Raw genomic sequence first — 24,863 nt, forward strand, 5'->3', positions numbered from 1 at the left:
AGTACAGTTGCAGCGAACTTTACCCCACTCCAGACGCTTGGCATTGAGGTAATCATAGGCTTGTGTGTAGCTGCTCTGTCATGGAAACCCATTTCAAGAAGCTCCTGACAAACAGTTATTGTGCTGACGTTGCTTCCAGAGGCAGTTTGGAACTTGGTAGTGAGTGTTGCAACTGGGGTCAGAATTTTTATGTGCGACCTGCTTCAGTACTCGGTGGTCCCATTCTGTGAGTTTGTATGGCCTACCACTTCGCGGCTGAGCCGTTGTTGCTCCTAGACATTTCCACTTCACAATAACAGCACTTTGATGAACTGACTTGTTGGAAAGGTGGCATCATATGACGATGCAACATTGAAAGTCACTGAGCTGTTCAGTGAGGCCATTCTACTGCCCATTTTTGTCTATGGAGATTGCATGGATGTGTGCTCGATTTTATACACCTGTCAGCAACGGGTGTGGCTGAAATAGCTGAATCCACTAATTTAAAGCGGTGTCCATATACCTTTGTATATATATTGTACACTGAGTGTACAATACATTAGGAACACCTTCCTAAAATTGAGTTGAACTACCCTTTTCCCTCAGAAAGGCCTCTGTTCATTGGGGCATAGACACATTTACATTTAAGTCATTTAGCAGACGCTCTTATCCAGAGCGACTTACAAATTGGTGCATTCACCTTATGACATCCAGTGGAACAGTCACTTTACAATAGTGCATCTAAATCTTAAAGGGGGGGGGGGGGTGAGAAGGATTACTTATCCTATCCTAGGTACCCATGTTGACTCCAATGCTTCCCACAGTTGTCAAGTTGGCTGGATGTCCTTTGGGTGGTAGACCTTTCTTTATACACACGAGAAACTGTTGAGCGTGAAAAACCCAGCAGTGTTGCAGTTCTTGAGACACTGAAACCGGTGTGCATGGCCCCCAACTACCATACCCCATTTAAAGGCACTTAAATATTTTGTCATGACAGTTCTCCCTCATTTGCACAGATACACCATCCATGTCTCATTGTCTCAAGGCTTTGGGGGCTTCCGGGTGGCACATCGATCTAAGGCACTGCATCTCAGTACTAGAGGAGTGAATTTAAGTGAATTTAACAAGTGACATCTATAGGGGATCATAGATTTCACCTGGATTCACCTGGTCAGTCTGTCATAAAAAGTGCAGGTGTTCCTAATGATTTTACATTCAGTGTATATACTTTTCAAGTCTAAATTGGTTTATGTTTATCTCTTGTGACTTGTGTGTGAATAGGGTTGGATGTGTCATTTCACGCTTTCAGCATGTTAACAAAAAACTCTCTCCCATTCCCCCCCCCACTCCTCTCTACATCCCTCTTCCCTTTTTCTCCCCCTCCTCCCTCCCTCCAGCCCACCTGTACAAGTGCCCTGCTTTGAGGGACAGCTGTGGCATGTGTCTGAAGGCTGACCCCAGGTTTGAGTGTGGCTGGTGTGTCCAGGAGAAGAAGTGTTCTCTGAGGCAGGAGTGTGTCCCGCTGGAGAGTAGCTGGATGCATGCCACCACCGGCAACAGCCGCTGTGCCCACCCCAAGATCACCAAGGTACAGACGGGATGGGAAGGGTGATACTAGAGGGGGAATTTCTGTAGTAAGCTGAAGTAAGGTAGTTAAGTTTTCTATTGGAGTGAAGTTTCAAGGTGAATTTAGATGAGGTATTGAAATCATGTGGATGAGACTGGGACAGTAGGGCGGTAGAGGACATGAAGAGAGCTAGACACAACAGAGACTGTATTTTCTCACAAATAGGAAGGACAGAGGAGGCAGTCTACGGGAGGGACATCACTGAGATGAGATGGCTGATGAAGGGAAGCTGTGTGCGCGTGTGCTTTTGTTTTACTATCATGTTCGGCAATGTTCCCGTGCGCAGCTCCCCTGGGTCTGCCCACAGAATAAATATCAGCCCGCTCAGAGAAGCACGCAGCTCCCCTGGGTCTGCCGCACAGAATAAATATCAGCCCGCTCAGAGAAGCACGCAGCTCCCCTGGGTCTGCCGCACAGAATAAGTATCAGCCCGCTCAGAGAAGCACGCAGCTCCCCTGGGTCTGCTGCACAGAATAAGTATCAGCCCGCTCAGAGAAGCACGCAGCTCCCCTGGGTCTGCTGCACAGAATAAGTATCAGCCCGCTCAGAGAAGCATGCAGCTCCCCTGGGTCTGCCGCACAGAATAAGTATCAGCCCGCTCAGAGAAGCACGCAGCTCCCCTGGGTCTGCCGCACAGAATAAGTATCAGCCCGCTCAGAGAAGCACGCAGCTCCCCTCGGTCTGCCGCACAGAATAAATATCAGCCCGCTCAGAGAAACACGCAGCTCCCCTGGGTCTGCCGCACAGAATAAATATCAGCCCGCTCAGAGAAGCACGAGATTGAACTTCACTCAACTTTCTAGAGTTTCCCTGTTAGTTAATTAACATCGTTTCCCTTTTACTGTTGGATTTGTGATCGAATCAATGCAGTATTAGCCACTTTCAATGCAACATACCGAAACACAACAAACTATGCAAGACTTATTAGTATGCAAAACTAACTATGCAAGATATATTTGTTGAAGGCAGAATGCATTGGGAGTAGGATTATATTGCATTAACACGCATGACTCAGCTCATACTCATAACCAATCACAGCTGCAGTAGGCTTATACTCTATGCAAATAGAACATTGCCATATATGGATCAGTGCCATTCACTTTGAACTGGACAGTTTTTACAGCATGAGCGGTCATGAATAGATGCGCTTGTTTTGAGATCAAAGCGAGAGTTGCATGTAGCCAAGTGTACACATTTAAGTGATAATGTCTGAGAAGCCGGTGTTTGGAGAATACATTGGCATGGGTGTTGTTAGGCCCTCGACTTCATCTCGGGATGCCAGTATATCCTCCAAACACTGGCTGCTCGGGCATTATCACTTTTATACAACAGGTTATCAACATCTTCAAATAATGATTGACAAATTTTCATAAACAACTTTATTTGGATTTAGTTACTGAGTGGCGCAGCGGTCTAACTCACTGCATCTCAGTGCTAGAGGCGTCACTACAGACACCCTGGTTCAAATCCAGGCTGTATCACAACCGGAGGTGATTGGGAGTCCCATAGCGTGGTGCACAATTGGCCTAGTGTCATCCGGGTTTGGCCGGTGTAGGCCATAATTGTAAATAAGAATTTACTCTTAACTTACTTGCCTAGTTAAATAAAGGTGAAATAAAAATGTTAAAAATGATTGGATAAATGTTTTTCACAGTATCTCATCCTTCCACAAGTTATAGTCCCGACACAAATCTAGGTTTGCTCCCCAGGCCGGCTGGTCATTCGTTCCATTGGTTAGTTGGCAATGTTCTTATCCCTTGTTTGCTAGTTCGCCAACTACGGCTAGCTTACAGTTACATCAAATAGTGCAGCCAGAATAACAGCAAAGTAGCTGCGTTTGCATTTGTTTAAGCTGTTTTCTTGTGACCTTTATTACACTGTTGTTCAGAGGAGCTAGCCAACACCACAGCTAACACAATAACTTCAAATTGAAGCTGGAAAGACTGCAAACTATAGTAGCTGCACTTCGTTTTGTTTGACCTTTTTTCAATTGGCTTTAAAAAAATATATATCCATAAAAATGATGCCAGCTGATTCATGATTTCGACTGGCTGAGAAACGCTGCCTGTCTGTCTCGTCCTGACTCGTTCATTACTATGGGACAGCTGGAGATCATTACTATGGGACAGCTGGAGATCGACAGACAGCAAGGTTTATACAAATCTCTGCTGTTGAAAACAACTAAAATGTTAGTCTAAATAAATCTGAGAATGTCTAGATGTTTTTATAGTGGAGATCAAGTTTATAACTTGCCTGGTTGGGCTGATGAGACAGTGGATTGTCCAGTCAGATGAAACAGAGAAAATAGGCATTTTAACGTCATAGATTTAGCCAGTGGTAGAATAGACACTGGCTGGAATGCGCTTTTAACCAGGATTCAGGATTAGACCCACCTGTTGTATATTTGTTCATATCCTTTGCTAGTTAGTGAGTTATTAGCCCAGTTGAAAATCATTTGTAGTCAGCAATGGGGGAGTGATTACTTCCTACAAGAGGACAAAACGTGTACATTTCTAGACATCTTTGAAAGACAAGTCAATCAAATGTATTTATATCAGCAGATGTTACAAAGTGCTATACAGAAACCCAGTCTAAAACCCCAAACAGCAAGCAATGTGGATATAGAAGCACATTGGCTAGGAAAAACTCCCTAGAAAGACAGGAACCTAGGACAAACTCCCTAGAAAGACAGGAACCTAGGACAAACTCCCTAGAAAGACAGGAACCTAGGACAAACTCCCTAGAAAGACAGGAACCTAGGACAAACTCCCTAGAAATGCAAGGAACCTAGGAACAAATCTAGAGGAACCAGGCTCTGAAGGGTGTCCAATCCTCTTCTGGCTGTGCCGGGTGGAGATTATAAGAGTACATTGACATTTAAGGCCAGATTGTTCTTCAAGATGTTCAAATGTTCATAGATGACCAGCAGGGTCAAATAGTAATCACAGTGGTTGTAGAGGGTGCAACAGGTCAGTACCTCAGGAGTAAATGTCAGTTGGTTTTTCATAGCCGAGCATTCAGAGGTCGAGACAGCAGGTGTGGTAGAGTGTGAGAGAGAGAGAGAGAGTGAGTCGAAAACAGCAGGTCCGGGACAAGGTTGCACGTCCAGTGAACAGGTCAGGGTTCCCTAGTCACAGGCAGAACAGTTGAAACTGGAGCAGCAGCACGACCAGGTGGACTGGGGACAGCCAGTAGTCATCAGGCCAGGTAGTCCTGAGGCATCGTCATAGAGCTCAGGTTCTCCGGGAGGGGAAGGGGAGAGAGAATTAGAGGGAGCATACTTAAATTCACTCAGGACACCAGATAAGACCGAAGAAATACTCCAGATATAACAGACTGACCCTAGCCCCCTGGCACATAAAGTATTTCAGCATAGATACTGAAGACTGAGACTGGTGGGTCGGGGGACACTATGGTCCCTTCCGACGATACCCCCGGACAGGGCCAACAAGGCAGGATATAACCCCACCCACTTTGCCAAAGCACAGCCTCCACACCACTAGAGAGATACAGACTACCCGCTTACTACCCTTAGACAAGACTGAGTATAGCCCACGAAGATCTCCTCCACCTCACAAGCCAGAGGGGGCGAAAAACCGGACAGGAAGATCACGTCTGTGACTCAACCCACTCAAGTGACACACCCCTCCTAGGGACGGCATTGAAGAGTGCTAGTAAGCCAGTGACTCAGCCCCCATAATAGGGTCCGAGGCAGAGAATCCCAGAGAGGGGAGCTGGCCAGGCAGAGACAGCAAGGGCAGTTTGTCACTCCAAGTCAGGTAAATCGTTGTTTTGTTTTTGTCTTAAAGGGGCCGAGTTTTGTTTTGAGGCAGGCTTGAATAAGTGAAGTAGCCAATTGGCAGAGGATAGCATAATTTGTCTAATTCTCTGTCATAATGGTATGGAAATAGCAATAGCATTTTTTTATAAAGTGGTTTCTTGCATCAAACAAACACAACAACATTTTCAGTCACCTCCTTGTCTGATGGACAAGTGGATAAACAGGTTAATGTTAAGCCCTGCATGTTTTTTTGTCTCATGAAATGTAGGCCTACATTGAACACCACACATTGGCTCCTACTGTAGGCTGATTGATAGAACCACAATTTCCATGGTAAAATGTTATGAGATCAATTTCCTCCATTGCTTTTGGTGGTGGGCCACTCTGGTAGGCTTCCATAATGATCAACTAGCCACAGAGCCTAGTTGACCACTGTCTGAAACTGTAACTTAAAGCGGTTACAGCCTCAGTGTTCACAGTATCACACACTGGAAGTTGCACAGAACTGAAACAATGTTCAGGTTTGAGCTCAGTAGACTAGAAATGGCAGCTTTTATTTCAGCTCATGAAACATGGGGTCAACACTTTACATGTTGCGTTTCTATTCTTGTTCAGTGTACCCACGTGTTTCCTTTATTCTGTCAGTTACCTGGTGTTTTTTCATCTCTCTCTCTCTCTCTCTCTCTCTCTCTCTCTCTCTCTCTCTCTCTCTCTCTCTCTCTCTCTCTCTCTCTCTCTCTCTCTCTCTCTCTCTCTCTCCCTTTCTAATCCTTTTCTCCCTCTTTCTAATTGTCACACTGAGATTGAGAATATACAGTTTTTCATTTCAGTTTTCTACTACCTCCTTACTGAAATGTGTGAGCTAGTTCACTGTTGGGGGTGATGGATCACGTGTCCTTTGCATTTAACTTAATTTCCTGTTTGACACAAGCCTCCTCAGTTTCTGAATTCTTAATGGAGATATTGGAATAATTGTGGCACTGGCACACAGATAGATCCGTTAGCTAATGCTCCCTCACTCACTCATGCTGCACTTATCTCTTTGAAACAAGCGCACAAAGGCAATTGGGTTGTGTGTGTGGGTTGGAGGGGTGTGTGTGTGTGGGTTGGAGGGACGTATATGTGTCTGTGTGTGTGTGTGTGGGGGGGGGGGATCTAAGGAGTAGGGCTAAAGCTTGGCCTGAGGGCAAGATGTTGGTGGCACAAACAGAACACGGTGAAAAAGCAGACATATAGTATAAGAGCTTAAAATATAGAGGTGGTAGAAAAGAGGGTTTGGAAAGCAAGAAACCAAGTGAAAAGAGAGATGGAGGAATGGGAGTGTCTTAACAGTGAGACACAAGGGCAAAAACAAATTAGCATCCATCTAATACTATCACAATGTTGCCTCGACGTTGCTACAACATTGCCATATTATTTTCCTCTGACATTAACATTACGGGAACATTGGACAGTGGACATATTACAAACTGAAAACCTCTCATCTTTCCTTGAAACGATCAGTCTGGGTTGTTCCCTTTTGGGTAGTGTAACATTTCACATTTTAACATTCTCAAATAGAGAGCACTTGTTCAACTTAAAAATAATAAAACTATGTTTTCCCATCTCAAGAGATTAAATTCAAAACTACAACCGGCTCACCTGCTTTTACACTATGATTTTACTGTTAGATGTTCAATGTTTCTTTTGAAACAAATATTTAAAAAGGAATATTTTCACCATATTAAAACGAGAGTTCATTTTACAAACACGGTTGACTTTAAAATGAGGGACATGTTTTTTCTTTATTTTATTTTTACCTTAAAATGAGTCACTAATTAATGAATTAAATAATAATCTCAAAAAATGACTTTGTCAAAGTAACAATATAACTAGGGCTTTATATGATGATGAAAACATGGTGACTTTTTTTGGGTAAGTGGGTTAAAGTCTTACACGAAGTCACAGAGTGACAGGGATTCGAGGCATGGAGATTAGGAGGCATTTCATGCTATTTCTCCCTGTAAAGTCTGCTCACTTGGATACATTACAACACTGAGCAGTAGGGTACCACATTGTTAGCCTGTAATAATGTTCTACGCTAAGTGCACGAGCCGCTGTGTGGCCCTTTATTACCTTCCGGATTAACCCTTCATTTCATTGTGACGACTGGGATTGAGAAGCATTTCATTCTATTTCTCCCTGCAAACTTGCCCAGTTTGACATTGTGCAATATTGAGCAGCATTTTTAGCCTGTCCAAGTGAGACAATGCTGTCCTAATATTAATCCTATAATATTTCATTAGAGTCAGGCTCTCTCTCTTTCTCTGTTTTTCTCTGTCTCTCTCGCGCTCTGTCTTTCTCTCTCTCTGTGTGTGTTCGTGTGTGTGTGTGTGTGTGTGTGTGTGTGTGTGTGTGTGTGTGTGTGTGTTCGTGTGTGTGTGTTCGTGTGTTTCTCCCATAATGGGAAGTGATGTTTTCATTCTGTAAATTTTTTAGGGTTTGTATCCGACATCATTCGCTAGATTAACGAATCTTACATTCCCAAACAAAAACAGCTGACTCCCTTATGACTTATCCCCCCAAAAACAACACACACACAGATAGACACATAGACAGACAGACCCTTTATGTGTGTCAGGGTTGGGGTTAACCCCACAAATGCAATTCTAGTTCAATTCCCTCAAATCAAATGTATTTATATAGCCCTTCTTACATCAGCTGATATCTCAAAGTTCTGTACAGAAACCCAGCATAAAACCCCAAACAGCAAGCAATGCAGGTGTAGAAGCACGGTGGCTAGGGAAAACTACATAGAAAGGCCGGAACCTAGGAAGAAACCTAGAGAGGAACCAGGCTATGAAGGGTGGCCAGTCCTCTTTTGGCTGTGCCGGGTGGAGATTATAACAGAACATGGCCAAGATGTTTAAATGATAATAATCACAGTAGTTGTCGAGGGTGCAACAGGTCAGCACCTCAGGAGTAAATGTCAATTGGCTTTTCATAGCCGATCTTTCAGAGTATCTCTACCACACCTGCTGTCTCTAGAGAGTTGAAAACAGCAGATCTGGGACAGGTAGCACGTCCGGTGAACAGGTCAGGGTTCCACAGCCGCAGGCAGAACAGTTGAAACTGGAGCAGCAGCACGGCCAGGTAGACTGGGGACAGCAAGGAGTCATCATGCCAGGTAGTCCTGAGGCATGGTCCTAGGGCTCAGGTCCTCCAAGAGAGAGAAAGAAAAAGAAAGAGAGAATTAGAGAGAGCATACTTAAATTCACACAGGACACCCTGTAAATTCCTCTCCCTTTAAATTCCATTGAATTCAATTTCCAGGTCAGTCTTTGAATTCAAAGATGATTAAATTCCTCTCAATTCAAATGTTAGGTAAATTCCAAGAATTATATTACCATTATTATCACCAACATTTCCACTTTTGATTTCAATCCTCTCAGGCTGATCATATCACAAGTTGAAATGATTCAACACATCCTGCAGTCAATATTTTTGTACTTAAAGCATACATTTAATTAACTGGGAAATGTGCAAATATTGAATTCCAATCCAAACAGTCTAATTCCAATTCCATAACTTAAAGGTTGTTGAAATTCTAATTGAATTCAATTTAAATTCTCCACTTCATGAGTCATATGGACCCCAACCCGTGTGTCTGTTCTTTCTCCGTTGGAACTGGTCGTTAAAAGGCTATTGATTTCCTTGCCCCTCCCCTATGTATTGAGTAAGCTGCAAAATTGTCTATTTCTGGAAATGGTGGCTTAAGCACTCTATTTCTCCGTCTCTCTCTCCTCACCTCTCTCTCTCTCTCTCTCTCATATATATATATAGTCCTTTCATAGTGCATCGACCTAGCTACAGCGATGCACCACACCACCCATGTTACAGCACTGACCACATCACCCAGGTTACAACACTGAGCAACCGAACATGGCTATATCACTGACAACATCACCCAGGTTACATCAGTGACCACACCACCCATGTTAGAGTACTGACTACACCACCCAGGTTACAGCACTGACTACACCACCCAGGTTACAGCACTGACTACACCACCCAGGTTACAGCACTGACTACACCACCCAGGTTACAGCACTGACTACACCACCCAGGTTACAGCACTGACTACACCACCCAGGTTACAGCACTGACTACACCACCCAGGTTACAGCACTGACTACACCACCCAGGTTACAGCACTGACTACACCACCCAGGTTACAGCACTGACTACACCACCCAGGTTACAGCACTGACTACACCACCCATGTTACAGTACTGACTGACTACACCACCCAGGTTACAGCACTGACTACACCACCCAGGTTACAGCACTGACTACACCACCCAGGTTACAGCACTGACTCAACCACCCAGGTTACAGCACTGACCCAGGTTACAGCACTGACCACCCAGGTTACAGCACTGACCACACCACCCAGGTTACAGCACTGACCTGACCACCCAGGTTACAGCACTGACTACACCACCCAGGTTACAGCACTGACTACACCACCCAGGTTACAGCACTGACTCAACCACCCAGGTTACAGTACTGACGGACCACACCACCCAGGTTACAGCACTGACCACACCACCCAGGTTACAACACTGACCTGACCACCCAGGTTACAGCACTGACTACACCACCCAGGTTACAGCACTGACCTGACCACCCAGGTTACAGCACTGACTCAACCACCCAGGTTACAGTACTGACGGACCACACCACCCACCAATTCAGGTATGAATTCATACATAAATTCATATGACTGAATATGTCCAACTCTTTAAACTCAATGGCTCAAATGCTTTTATATGACCATATCTTATGACTTCATTGTCCCACTGTTATGACTAGATATATTCTAATTCACATGACACACACACACACCTTCTTCTTTGTCTGCAAACGTAACTCAAAGGTCATTTCACCCCCCTCTATCCCCCTCTCCAGCTCTGAATATATTCTCTCTCCGTTGTAGATGTTCCTTTCATTTGGATGATAAGACCCTCGACCAGCTCCACTGTGTTCATGTTAGATTCAGCTCTCTCCTCACAGACTCTTTCTTACCAGATGCTATCTCCAGACCAGACCCACTGCACACAGTGACAACAATAGGCTCCACATAAAGAGCAAGGCACAGTCAAAATACACTCTCTCCTTTTCTTTCTTTTTCTTTCTCTCTTCTCTGTTTTCCCCTCTTTTTCTGCCTCTATCGCTCTTTCTTTCTCTCTTACTCTCTGCCTCCTCTCTGTGGATAGATAACTAATGTGTGACGAATAAGCGTAGTGTTTTGCATGGTCTTTTTTTGTCTTCATCTTTTTCTGCTTTGTACGTTTGATAATACACGTGACCCATACCAATGTTATTTGATAATACACGTGACCCATACCAATGTTATTTGATAATACACGTGACGCATACCCACTTATTTGATAATACACGTGACCCATACCAATGTTATTTGATAATACACGTGACGCATACCCACTTATTTGATAATACACGTGACCCATACCAATGTTATTTGATAATACACGTGACGCATACCCACTTATTTGATAATACACGTGACGCATACCCACTTATTTGATAATACACGTGACGCATACCCACTTATTTGATAATACACGTGACGCATACCCACTTATTTGATAATACACGTGACGCATACCCACTTATTTGATAATACACGTGACGCATACCCACTTATTTGATAATACACGTGACGCATACCCACTTATTTGATAATACACGTGACGCATACCCACTTATTTGATAATACACGTGACGCATACCCACTTATTTGATAATACACGTGACGCATACCCACTTATTTGATAATACACGTGACGCATACCCACTTATTTGATAATACACGTGACCCATACCAATGTTATTTTATAATACACGTGACCCATACCAATGTTATTTTATAATACACGTGACCCATACCAATGTTATTTGCTAATACACGTGACCCATACCAATGTTATTTGATAATACACGTGACCCATACCAATGTTATTTGATAATACACGTGACCCATACCAATGTTATTTGATAATACACGTGACGACGCATAGCCACGCTATTTGTTAATACACGGGACGCATACCCAGGTTATTTGATAATACACGTGACCCATACCCAGGTTATTTGATAATACACGTTTTTATACCACTGTGCCACCACTGTGTTTTTATACCACTGTGCCACCACTGTGTTTTTATACCACTGTGCCACCACTGTGTTTTTATACCACTGTGTTTTTATACCACTGTGTTTTTATACCACTGTGCCACCACTGTGTTTTTATACCACTGTGTTTTTATACCACTGTGCCACCACTGTGTTTTTATACCACTGTGCCACCACTGTGTTTTTATACCACTGTGTTTTTATACCACTGTGTTTTTATACCACTGTGTTTTTACCACTGTGTTTTTATACCACTGTGCCACCACTGTGTTTTTATACCACTGTGCCACCACTGTGTTTTTATACCACTGTGCCACCACTGTGTTTTTATACCACTGTGCCACCACTGTGTTTTTATACCACTGTGTTTTTATACCACTGTGCCACCACTGTGTTTTTATACCACTGTGCCACCACTGTGTTTTTATACCACTGTGTTTTTATACCACTGTGTTTTTATACCACTGTGCCACCACTGTGTTTTTATACCACTGTGTTTTTATACCACTGTGTTTTTATACCACTGTGTTTTTATACCACTGTGCCACCACTGTGTTTTTATACCACTGTGCCACCACTGTGTTTTTATACCACTGTGCCACCACTGTGTTTTTATACCACTGTGCCACCACTGTGTTTTTATACCACTGTGCCACCACTGTGTTTTTATACCACTGTGTTTTTATACCACTGTGCCACCACTGTGTTTTTATACCACTGTGCCACCACTGTGTTTTTATACCACTGTGCCACCACTGTGTTTTTATACCACTGTGCCACCACTGTGTTTTTATACCACTGTGTTTTTATACCACTGTGCCACCACTGTGTTTTTATACCACTGTGCCACCACTGTGTTTTTATACCACTGTGTTTTTATACCACTGTGCCACCACTGTGTTTTTATACCACTGTGTTTTTATACCACTGTGTTTTTATACCACTGTGTTTTTATACCACTGTGCCACCACTGTGTTTTTATACCACTGTGCCACCACTGTGTTTTTATACCACTGTGCCACCACTGTGTTTTTATACCACTGTGTTTTTATACCACTGTGCCACCACTGTGTTTTTATACCACTGTGTTTTTATACCACTGTGTTTTTATACCACTGTGTTTTTATACCACTATACTATTTTAAAACACTGTGCCACTAAAAACCTGTCCCCTGAAACTGTTAGTGTGTTATTTCTAGCCTCTAGCATTCATGAGTTCTGTTCTACAAAGTACATGTAGATGGATTTTACTACACAGTAGATTGATGTAGAGAGGGGGAGAGAGGGAGACGGAGCGAGAGGGCGGGAGACGGAGCGAGAGGGCGGGAGACGGAGCGAGAGGGCGGGAGACGGAGCGAGAGGGCGGGAGACGGAGCGAGAGGGCGGGAGACGGAGCGAGAGGGCGGGAGAGACGGAGCGAGAGGGCGGGAGAGACGGAGCGAGAGGGCGGGAGAGACGGAGCGAGAGGGCGGGAGAGACGGAGCGAGAGGGCGGGAGAGACGGAGCGAGAGGGCGGGAGAGACGGAGCGAGAGGGCGGGAGAGACGGAGCGAGAGGGCGGGAGAGACGGAGCGTGAGGGCGGGAGAGACGGAGCGTGAGGGCGGGAGAGACGGAGCGTGAGGGCGGGAGAGACGGAGCCGAGGGAGACTGAGCCGAGGGAGTCTGAGCCGAGGGAGTCTGAGCCGAGGGAGTCTGAGCCGAGGGAGTCTGAGCCGAGGGAGTCTGAGCCGAGGGAGTCTGAGCCGAGGGAGTCTGAGCCGAGGGAGTCTGAGCCGAGGGAGTCTGAGCCGAGGGAGTCTGAGCCGAGGGAGTCTGAGCCGAGGGAGACTGAGCCGAGGGAGACTGAGCCGAGGGAGACTGAGCCGAGGGAGACTGAGGGAGACTGAGCCGAGGGAGACTGAGCCGAGGGAGACGAAGCAGGAGGGTGGGAGGCAGAGAGTGACGGCAGACGGGAGATTGTCAGAGAGCCCTGAATTCTGATTGGCTGAAAGCCATGGTATGTCAGACCGTATATCACGGATATGACCAAACATTTCGTTTTTCTGCTCTAATTATGTTGGTAACCAGTTTATAATAGCAGTAAGGCTCCTCAGGGGGTTGTGATATATGGCCAGTATACCATGGCTTAGGGCTGTGTCCTAGCACTCCGAGTTGCATCGTGCGTATTCCTGGTCGTAATTTGATTTGCATCAGAACAACCCTTAGCTGTGGTATATTGGTCATATACTTATTTGGTTACACCATATATTGGTCATATACCACACCACCTCTGACCTTATTGCTTAAATAAGTCACTCTGGACCTTGCACCAATGAGAGAAGTTACACTTTGTCTCCTGCCGATGCTTTGGACTTTGGCACAAATGTTGTGAGAGCAACTCTGAGACACTGGTGCAGGTGTTCATTGGTGAGCTTGGTAAGGTATGTAGTTTTAATACAGTTAATTGTGGAGATGGCTAATTCACAGCTAATTTTACAGTGCCTTTGGAAAGTATTCAGACCCCTTTACCTTTTCCACATTTTGTTACGTTACAGCCTTATTCTAAAATATATTAAATTGTTTGTTTTTCCCTCATCAATCTACACACAATACCCTATAATGACAAAGCAGAAACAGGTTTTTAGAAGTTTTTGCTAATAAAAATGTTTAAATAATGGAAATATCACATTTACATAAGTATTCAGACCCTTTACTCAGTACTTTGTTGAAGCACCTTTGGCACCGATTACAGCATCGAGTTTTCTTGGGTATGACGCTACAAGCTTGGCACACCTGTATTTAGGGAGTTTCTCTCAAGTTTTGTTAGGTTGGATGGGCGCGATGCTGCACAGCTATTTGCAGGTCTCTCCAGAGATGTTCGATCGGGTTCCGGGCTCTGGCTTGGCGACTCAAGGACAGTCAGAGACTTGTCCCAAAGTCACTCCTGGATTGTCTTGGCTGTGTGCTTAGGGCCGTTGTCCTGTTGAAAGGTAAACCTTCGCCCCAGTCTGAGGTCCTGAGCTCCCTGGAACAGGTTTTCATCAAGGATCTCTCTGTACTTTTCTCTGTTCATCTTTCCCTTAATCCTAGTCTCCCAGTCTCTGCTGCTGAAAAACTTCTCCACAGCATGATGCTGCCACCACCAGGGATGGTGCCAGGTTTCCCCAGACGTGACGCTTGGCATTCAGGCCAAATAATTTCATCAGTTTCATCAGACCAGAAAATCTTTAAGTGCCTTTTGGCAAACTTCAAGCGGGCTGTCATGTGCCTTTTACTGAGGAGTGGCTTTCGTCTGGCCACTCTACCATAAAGGCCTGATTGGCACACAGGAAAAAACTGATGGATGATGCAGTGATATGATGTCAGGTCATGGTGGTCGTCTTTCAAACATGCAACCAGTCCCCTCCCTCTTCCTGTCATGGCTGGAGCTCCATCTGTGGTGATGGAGACCTCTGACTTCAGATCTCTCCCCGTCTGTCAGCATCCCTTTGATGACCTCATGGATATCTTATCCCTGTGTGTCTACTTCTAGATTTGTAAAGACCAATAGCTCCTCACATATAGATTTTCCTACTGTATTATTGATTGTATGTTTGTTTATTCCATGTGTAACTCTGTGTTGTTGTATGTGTCGAACTGCTTTGCTTTATCTTGGTCAGGTCGCAAATGAGAACTTGTTCTCAACTTGCCTACCTGGTTAAAATAAGGTGAAATAAATAAAAACATAATTCATTTTTTGTTTTGTTACAGACACCAGAAGCTGTGCATTATCAGTGTTGTCTGTTGATTCATGAAGTTACATGTATTTATTTTTACCATTACCATTTACAATTTCACACATGCATCCTTTAACCATCTCAGCGTCTTTACATGTATTTTTTTTGTGTGTTTTCCCAAACCCAAGCTTTCCTCAATGAACACTCCATTGCACTTTGTTGGGTTGTCAGAGAATTGACAAGGACTTTTTGAGCTTCAAGTTCCTTGGCGTCCACATCACCAACAAACTAATATGCTCCAAGCACACCAAGACTGTCATGAAGAGGGCACGACAAAACCTACCTCAAAAGAGTGAAAAGATTTGGCATGGTCCCTCAGATCCTCAAAAGGTTTTACAGCTGCACCATCGAACATACTGACTTTGCACCACTGCTTGGTATGGCAACTGCTCGGCCTCCGACCGCAAGGCACTACAGAGGGTAGTGCATACCCCCCAGTACATCACTGGGGCCAAGCTTCCTGCCATCCAGGACCTCTGTTCCAGGTGGTGTCAGAGGAAGGCCCTAAGACTCCAGCCTCCCTAGTCATAGACTGTTATCTCTGCTACCGCACGGCAAGCAATACCGGAGCGCCAAGTTTAGGTCCAAGAGGCTCCTAAATAGATTCTACCCCCAAGCCATAAGATTCCTGAACAGCTATTCAAATGGCTACCCAGACTATTTGCATTGCCACCCCCCAGAACGTTGCTGCTACTCCATTATTATCTAATAATCACTCTAGTATCTCAGAGCTTGTAAGTAAGCATTTCACTGTAAGGTTGTATTCGGCGCATGTGACAAATAAAATTGTATTTGACTTTGGTGGAACTCTCATAATAGGATTTGAGTTGGTTTATCTTGTTTTTTCTGAGTTGACCCTTGTTCAGGGGATACGTCTGATCAAATGTACTATGCCTGGTGTCATCATGGCGCTTAACATTGGCACTTTTCTCAAGCTACTGACTCGCTGCAAATCAGGCACATTGGTTTTGTGCTAGTTGTGGGGAGAATGAATCAATACTGTTTGTCTATACTGTCCACTGTCTTTGAATATACGGTTTTCAGAGTCAACGTTTATTCTTTTTTAAGAAGCCATATTAACAAAGATACTGGCAACTTAGCACCTGTCTGTGATAACAGTTGAACCGCTGTCAAATCTTTCTGCCTGCTTGTCCCAAGGTTCCACAGAGGATATTTGGATTGACACGATTGGGTGAGATGCGGCCTCTTGTATTTGCATATAACCACGCAATTGGATTAGACAGGGCACTAGTAGAGGTGGGCGTTGCTTTAAGAGAGCATGATAAAAAGAGGTTGCTGAGTTAGAGACCGCTGTGCCAGGTATATTTTTTTTTAAGCTGTCTAAAAATGGGATGTTGTCCAGATTGACCCTTCTGAGTTTGGAATTGGCCTGCCAGTTGAATTTGGCTGCTTTATTTCTATAATGTTAGTGTGACCTGCTGTGCTCCAATACGGGGAGGTGTGTGTGTGTGTGTGTGTGTGTGTGTGTGTGTGTGTGTGTGTGTGTGTGTGTGTGTGTGTGTGTGTGTGTGTGTGTGTGTGTGTGTGTGTGTGTGTGTGTGTGTGTGTGTGTGTGTGTGTGTGTGTGTGTGTGTGTGTGCACACGTGCATGTGTAAAGGTCTGTCTGTCTCTATGCATGTCTATGTGGATTGAGAGAGCGAAGGACATGAATGCTTATGAGAGTGCTCACCTCATGTGTGTGTACACACACACACACACCGACTTTGTCCCGCCAGGGGTCAAAATGTCACCTCAGCGACTAGCAGTTGTAGAGGGGGTGAGCAAATAACAGTGAATAACCAGGGTGTGTGGGTCAGACAAATGGATGTTACCCTCAGCATTAATCTAATTAACGCAGGTCTTAATCATGCTAGATGAATGATATAGACAGGGCCATTGTCTGTACAGGTCCTGATAAATAGTCCTCTGATTAGTACAGGGCAGCTGTGGGCAGCCATTATCGTGAGCACCTCTAAAGCACCCTCAGGATCATTCACTAAAGAAAATGGGTCATAACCTGAACTCCTTCTAATAGCATTTAGCAGATGAATAGTGAGACTTGAAAGACTGGTCAGCTGGTGTTTTGATAAAGGGGCTGTTTGGGTGGAAGGGTGTATTAACAAAGCTGTGTTGAAAATCACTGCTAAAAGTAAAGCTCATTTGTGGGAGCTGTGAACGGTGTGTGAACATGACCAACGTCAACATGCACCTGTGGCAATATGTTGGATGGGCGAGTTCACAACTTTGGAAATTAACCTTTTGAATCCAATATCAAGATCTGTCTCTGTTAAATGTCAGTGCAATGGTGCTTTTTTTTGGCATGGCATTCATACACACATATTGTCAAAACCAGACTGAATGGTGCAGGGACCTAGGTTTGAGTCCTCACAGTCCTATAATGATAATACTACTAGCTTATAACAGTAATAGACATAGACTGTTCTCTCTGTTTTCTCACGGTAAGCAGTACAGGTGCATCAAGCCTGACACAACAGGCTCCTGAACAGCTTCTAACAGAATGGCTATCTGAGTTGACCCTTGTATTTTATTTATATTTATAGTCTTCATGCACACTCACACTCCCGCACACTGACACGCCAACACACTCACAGGACTCTACACACTCCCGCACACTGACACGCCAACACACTCACAGGACTCTACACACTCCCGCACACTGACACGCCAACACACTCACAGGACTCTACACACTCCCGCACACTGACACGCCAACACACTCACAGGACTCTACACACTCCCGCACACTGACACGCCAACACACTCACAGGACTCTACACACTCCCGCACACTGACACGCCAACACACTCACAGGACTCTACACACTCCCGCACACTGACACGCCAACACACTCACAGGACTCTACACACTCCCGCACACTGACACGCCAACACACTCACAGGACTCTACACACTCCCGCACACTGACACGCCAACACACTCACAGGACTCTACACACTCCCGCACACTGACACGCCAACACACTCACAGGACTCTACACACTCCCGCACACTGACACGCCAACACACTCACAGGACTCTACACACTCCCGCACACCGACACGCCAACACACTCACAGGACTCTACACACTCCCGCACACTGACACGCCAACACACTCACAGGTGTGCACCCATTTATACTGACTCGACACACACTCACTCATATACAATCATCATATACGCTGTAGCCACTCTATTTATCATGCATCACGATGCCTAGTCACCTTAGCACAACACATGTCTACCTCCATCGCTCCAGTATCTCTGCACATTGTAAATATTGTATTGGAACTGACCCTGTATATAGCTTGTTCTTCTTATTTTTATTTATTGTGTGCTTTTGTTCTGCCTTGTTATTTTTAGTGTTATATTGATATTGGTTACTGCATTGTTGGATTTGGAGTTTGCAATAAATTCATTTCACTGTATTTGTGCGGGTGAAATTAAAACTAGAAACTCAGGTCTGTCCTCACTCCTCTCCAGTTGTCTCCAGAGACGGGTCCCAGACAGGGTGGAACCATGCTGACCATCACGGGGGAGAACCTGGGTCTGCAGTTCAAGGACATCCAGACGGGGGTCCGCATTGGCAAGGTGGCCTGCACCCCCGTGGAGGCAGAGTACATCAGCGCTGAACAGTCAGTGACTATTAGTCTCTTTGTACTCCTTCCTCTGTTTTGATGCCTTATTCCATCTCTTTATCTCTCAGTCGGTATGCATGTCTACCCTCCCAACTGTTAGCCCTATTTTCTATCTACCCATCTCACTTTCTTCTCTTTCATCTCTTTGTCTCAGTCCACAAATGCCCTAGTCTCTTACTTCCTGGCATCCTAGAATACTTGTCTGGCTCACTAAGAGATACAGATCATGCACAAACACCTTTTCAACAGTATTCAAATCATGCCGACGTCATAAATTCTCACTGACTCATGGTGAGAGTGTATGATGCTTATATGAAGGACCTTAGTGTTTAGAAGCGTAAATGACTTAAGGAAAGCTGCATTTCCCCAAGCACCACAAGGTGCCAACAAACAAAAACACTTTGCATCACTGTCATCGGTACTGAAAAATATCCCACAATCATAAAAGTGGATGGATATTTCTGATTTGCTTTATTTGCTGTACTTAAACATATTTGGACCCTATTGTGTTTGTTTCAACCCTGCTGTCACCTCCAAACGTGAGGGGCTAACGCTTGACCCCCGTCTTTTCGGTTACAAGTAGGGCACGTTGCCATGATGGCAAACACTTGGCGGCAGTGGTCCGCACTCTCAACCAGTCAGGCTGATTTAAAGGCATTTTCCCCATATGGAGCGACTCGGAAGTGACTGCTCGTGTCATCTCTGTGAACTTGTCAGAGCCGTAACGGAGGAGGCAGGTTACGGCAATGAGCACAAAGGTTAGGGTTAACCGTCATGTGCAGTGTGGAGATTGGAGAAGGTCGTCACGGATTCAGGTCTGGTCAAGCTCAGCCCACACGCTCTCACAAAGGAGTAGATGCGCAAACACACGTGCAAACACACACACATGTGCAAATAGAGTATACACACATAATAATACATCTGTACATCGTCAGATTATTTTCTCACACTCATATACATTATATCATTCTGTCTCCTTCTGTTATTTGGTTCCAATTTGTCTACCTGATATTCCTCTTATCATCACTGTGATGATGCCAGTGAAAATGGCTCCATTTACACAATCATCTCCTAAAAACTCTCCTCACTCAAATCGTTGTCCCTTCCTGCGTGAGACCAAACAAATAATTGCATCGGAACGCGGGGTTGCCGTGGCCACCTACAGCGAGGACAAAAGCAACGGAGTTAATAACTCATCGCAGGCGGATAAAGAGAGGGAGGGAGTGAGGGGGGGGGGGGGGGGGCAGTAGAGAAATGGGAAGGATACGAGCTTGTTCAATTAATCACCCCCATCTCACTTAAATCCAGCTCTTTTCTCCTTCTCTCTCTCCCGGTCTCATTTTATGTGGCTAATTAACAGTCCAGAGTGTCTGAGGAGGGTAAAACATGAGGGCTCTGTGTGCGTGTGTATTTGTGTGTGTATGCATGCATGCATCCGTGTATGTGTGCTCAATCCTCTGTGTGTGTGGTGTGTCCGCGCTGATTACACACATGCTAGCACATGTCTGTGTGTGTTCTCGCCCGTGGTGCCCAACACCTCAGACTCTCGTCCTCTGCCTGAATAATTTCTAAAATGAATTGTAATTTGGCAAGCCGCCGCCCAAGGCCAAACACAAGGCTTATGGGGTTATAATCTCCTCTAATACACTCATAGAGACTAGAGGTCGACTGATTCATCGGAATGGCCGATTAATTAGGGCCGATTTCAAGTTTTCATAACAAACGGAAATCAGTATTTGTAACGACATGCCTCTCTCTCGTTGCACTCCACAAGGAGACTGCCTGTTACAAGAATGCAGTAAGCCAAGGTAAGTTGCTAGCTAGCATTAAACTTATCTTCTAAAAAACAATCAATCATAATCACTAGTAAACTACACATGGTTGATGATATTACTAGATATTATCTAGCGTGTCCTACGTTGCATATAATCTGACTGAGCATACAAGCATACAAGTATCCAAGTATCTGACTGAGCAGTGGTAGGCAGAAGCAGGCGCTTAAACATTCATTCAAACAGCACTTTTGTGCATTTTGCCAGCAGCTCTTCGTTGTGCGTCAAGCACTGCGCTGTTTATAACTTCAAGCCTATCAACTCCCGAGATGAGGCTGGTGTAACCGAAGTGAAATGGCTAGCTAGTTAGCATGCGCTAATAGAGTTTCAGACGTCACTCGCTCTGAGCCTTGGAGTGGTTGTACCCCTTGCTCTGCATGGGTAACGCTGCTTCGATGGTGGCTTTTGTCGTTGTCGCTGGTTCGAGCCCACGGAGGAGCGAGGAGAGGGACGGACCCTATACAGTTACACTGGCAATACTAAAGTGCCTATAAGAACAACCAATAGTCATAGGTTAATGAAATACAAATGGTATAGAGGGAAATAGTCCTATAATTCCTATAATAACTACAACCTAAAACTTATTGAATATTGAAGACTCATGTTAAAAGGAACCACCAGCTCTCATGTTCTGAGCGAGGAACTGAAATGTTAGCTTTCTTACATAGCACATATTGCACTTTTACTTTCTTCTCCAACACTTTTTGCATTATTTAAACCAAATTGAACATGTTTCATTATTTACTTGAGGCTAAATTGATTTTATTGATGTATTATATTAAGTTAAAATAATGGTTCATTCAGTATTGTTGTAATTGTTATTATTACAAATAAAAAAGCTGTTTTTTAAATATTGTTTTGGTCCTGCAATAATCGGTATCGGCGTTGAAAAATCATAATCGGTCGACCTCTAACAGAGACACATTGAACCTCTCTCCTATCGTACCTCTGTAGGTACCAGTGGATGTCCTCATCACACACAGCATGGCTATGGATATGTGCAGGGCTATTGCCACGTTCTATTGCTTGGTGACCCTTGGACTAATGCTATGGATATGTCAATGCCTATGATCAAATGTGTCTCTCTCTCTCTCTTTGTCTCTCTCTCTTTCTCTCTCTCTCTCTCTCTCTCTCTCTCTCTCTCTCTCTCTCTCTCTCTCTCTCTCTCTCTCTCTCTCTCTCTCTCTCTCTCTCTGTCTCAGGATCGTGTGTAAGCTGGCTGATGCGACAGGTTACCGTGTGCAGGAGGCTCACGTGGAAGTATGTGTGAGGGACTGCACACACACCGACTACAAAGTGGTCTCAACCAAGGCCTTCACTTTTGTGGTAAGCTCTCATCATACCTGTGTTGAAATGTCCTTTTGTAAGGTTGTGTTCTTTCATCAATTGAAAAACAACAGTTGATCCCAGAACAACAGTTGATCCCAGAACAAATGAATTCCTATATCTGATGTCTTCTCTTGGTGTGTTCCTCTTCCCCAGTCTCCCTATTTCACACGGGTACAGCCCTCCAAGGGCCCCCTCTCGGGGGGAACTCGCATCACCATTGAGGGGAGCCACCTCAATGCTGGCAGCGCTGTGGCTGTCAAGATCGGCCTCCATCCCTGCCGCTTCGAGAGGTAAACTCTCACATCGCCCACACATCTTGTCTTTGGGATATTGTTTATTATTGATAACATTATTGTGTTTTTTGCTGTATCGATATCTCTATATGTTAACTGTTGTAAGTGGTCACACTAACTGTGTTTATTTTGAGAATGACTATCTCTGCTACGGGCATGACCAATGTTCTATGGTTAACCCTCCATTGAAGAGCAACCCTAGAATTAGGGTTTCAAATGCTCTCTATAGTAATCATTGCGCTACATGTTACGAGCTTGATAAGGTGAGAAAATACGATACACAGAGAGTCTGTTCTCCTGCAGCGAGCGATCTCTGCCTTCATAGTCCATCATGGTGAAACACACACACACACCGTGAACTCGCAGGGTTCCGTGCACTCATATAAAGCCTCAAATTAACATATTATCAGATGGTCAGAACCTCACAGAGAGGAGAATGCTTTGTTAACACATCTAAGAAGAGGGTTGGAGGCATAGAAAACGTAAAGAATGAAAACTGAATGAGAGAAGAACATGGGAGAAGACAATCAAATGTTCACAGCCCACATCAAACCACCCCACAAGACGCTCATTTTATCTTCTCAGTCGCATTTCTTAATGAGGAAGAGCAAAACTCAGGCAAAATAAGCCAGTTCAGCCCCCCTTTAAAGACCCTGGAAATGCCCATACTTTTATCTTGCTACGCAGACTGTAGTTTCTTGGAACAATTAGCTTTAGATTTAATGTAAGCACTATCGACATGATTGGTGGGTGGTATATAGACAGTCATATGTGACACGGTTTATACAAGGGGAATATATGCATGCTGCAATGACATCTGTTGATATGGGGAAACATGTTGAGCTAAAACCTTGACTAGCCCTGAAAAGACAGCTGCTGTATTTGGTATAGTATAGAAGTCCAAATACTAGTGACACAAATGGATGGCGATAATATAATATGACAGGGTTAGGGTTAGTCATCTTGATCTGTTCTGCTACAGTCACACGAGGGCTCCTCTCAATAGTCAAAGGTAGCTTCCTTCCCTAATCTCCTTCATCTGCACTAATCTGAAAAAAAACAGGATAGGTGAAATCAAGGTGGAGGTTTGCTGCCACTTTGTCTAGTTCAATCAAAGCCACATTGACATTATCCCTGGTAAAAAGCCAAACGTAACACAATATCTGCCAATTAAATTGCAGGAATATTGCTCCCAGCATTTATCTATCACGCCAGTTAGCAATGCTAATGATAACCGTCTTGCGGGTAAGCGGACAACCCTCTAAATTAAATGTTAACTGCAAAGTAGGCTTACCTGACAGAACTATATAATGATTATTTGTATCAATTGGGTGGCGATTGTTTTGCAGACTTTGTCATGACGTGTTGCCGCAGTAGGCCTAACAGCAGATACATCACGATACATCACTTGCTAGATGCTCAATTAAAGGGGAATTACATTCAAATATATATTTCAGACCTCAAAAATATTATTGATGTGTGTTTTAAGCATTGACAGACTCAGAACATCCATTTTAATTGTTTCTCTATGAATAATTGTAATATTGCGAGCAAAAAATGGGGAAAAAATCCCAAACCAAGAAAAATAAAACAGAAAACAGAATTCAGGGAAATATAATTTTATGGGGCCACCTTTGTAGTTTATTAACTATTATTATATCAGGTATGTTAAAAGAAAATGCATCTCTTGTACACCAAGGACCAGGGGAGGAGTTGCAGGGTAAAGGAGAAGAGAAGAATGTGCCGATTTGAAAGCTATGAAAAAAATAGTAGCTCGAGACAAGTTTCATATTTTTCAAGTAGCTCTCATGCTCGAAAAGGTTGGTGACCCCCGCACTAGACTTTTGATATTGGAACAGAACATACATAGCATTGTCCTTTCATACCCACTCTAGATTAGTGATGTTTTTTGTCCCTAAAATAATGTATTTGAAAAGTGACCTGACTTTTCCACGTGTCCCTGACGCCCTAATGTTTGTTCTTTGTCTCAGAGTTCAACACGGCCGCTTTAATCAAAGTGCATTTACCCTAATCATTCAGCCACTCCCTCTGCAACCCCTTTCTTCCACTTTCTCTCTGTCTCTCTCTGTTTCTCTATTTCTGGCCCTCTCTTCTCACATTATTTTGTGCCGGCCTACAACAACCTTGTCAAAATACACTGCTCAAAAAAATAAAGGGAACACAATGTAATTCCAAGTCAATCACACTTCTGTGAAATCAATCTGTCCACTTAGGAAACAACACTGATTGACAATAAATTGCACATGCTGTTGTGCAAATGGAATAGAAAACAGGTGGAAATTATAGGCAATTAGCAAGACACCCCCAATAAAGGAATGGTTCTGCAGGTGATAACCACAGACCACTTCTCAGTTCCTATGCTTCCTGGCTGATGTTTTGTTCACTTTTGAAT

At 44.2% G+C, this 24,863-nt stretch overlaps 1 protein-coding gene across 5 annotated transcripts in view; it reads left to right on the plus strand.

Moving 5' to 3' along the window:
* Positions 1–24,863, plus strand: part of LOC124027397 (plexin-A1-like) — a 404,375-nt gene that overhangs the window by 289,232 nt on the left and 90,280 nt on the right. For all 5 annotated transcript variants that reach the window (XM_046339848.1, XM_046339847.1, XM_046339840.1 and 2 more), the window contains 4 exons: positions 1,377–1,567; positions 18,842–18,993; positions 22,031–22,154; positions 22,311–22,447. In XM_046339848.1, the coding sequence (XP_046195804.1) occupies positions 1,377–1,567; positions 18,842–18,993; positions 22,031–22,154; positions 22,311–22,447 (604 nt within the window). The remainder of the gene's footprint in view (positions 1–1,376; positions 1,568–18,841; positions 18,994–22,030; positions 22,155–22,310; positions 22,448–24,863) is intronic.

This window comes from Oncorhynchus gorbuscha, linkage group LG03 (genome assembly GCF_021184085.1).
Source record: "Oncorhynchus gorbuscha isolate QuinsamMale2020 ecotype Even-year linkage group LG03, OgorEven_v1.0, whole genome shotgun sequence".
Taxonomy (NCBI): domain Eukaryota; kingdom Metazoa; phylum Chordata; class Actinopteri; order Salmoniformes; family Salmonidae; genus Oncorhynchus; species Oncorhynchus gorbuscha.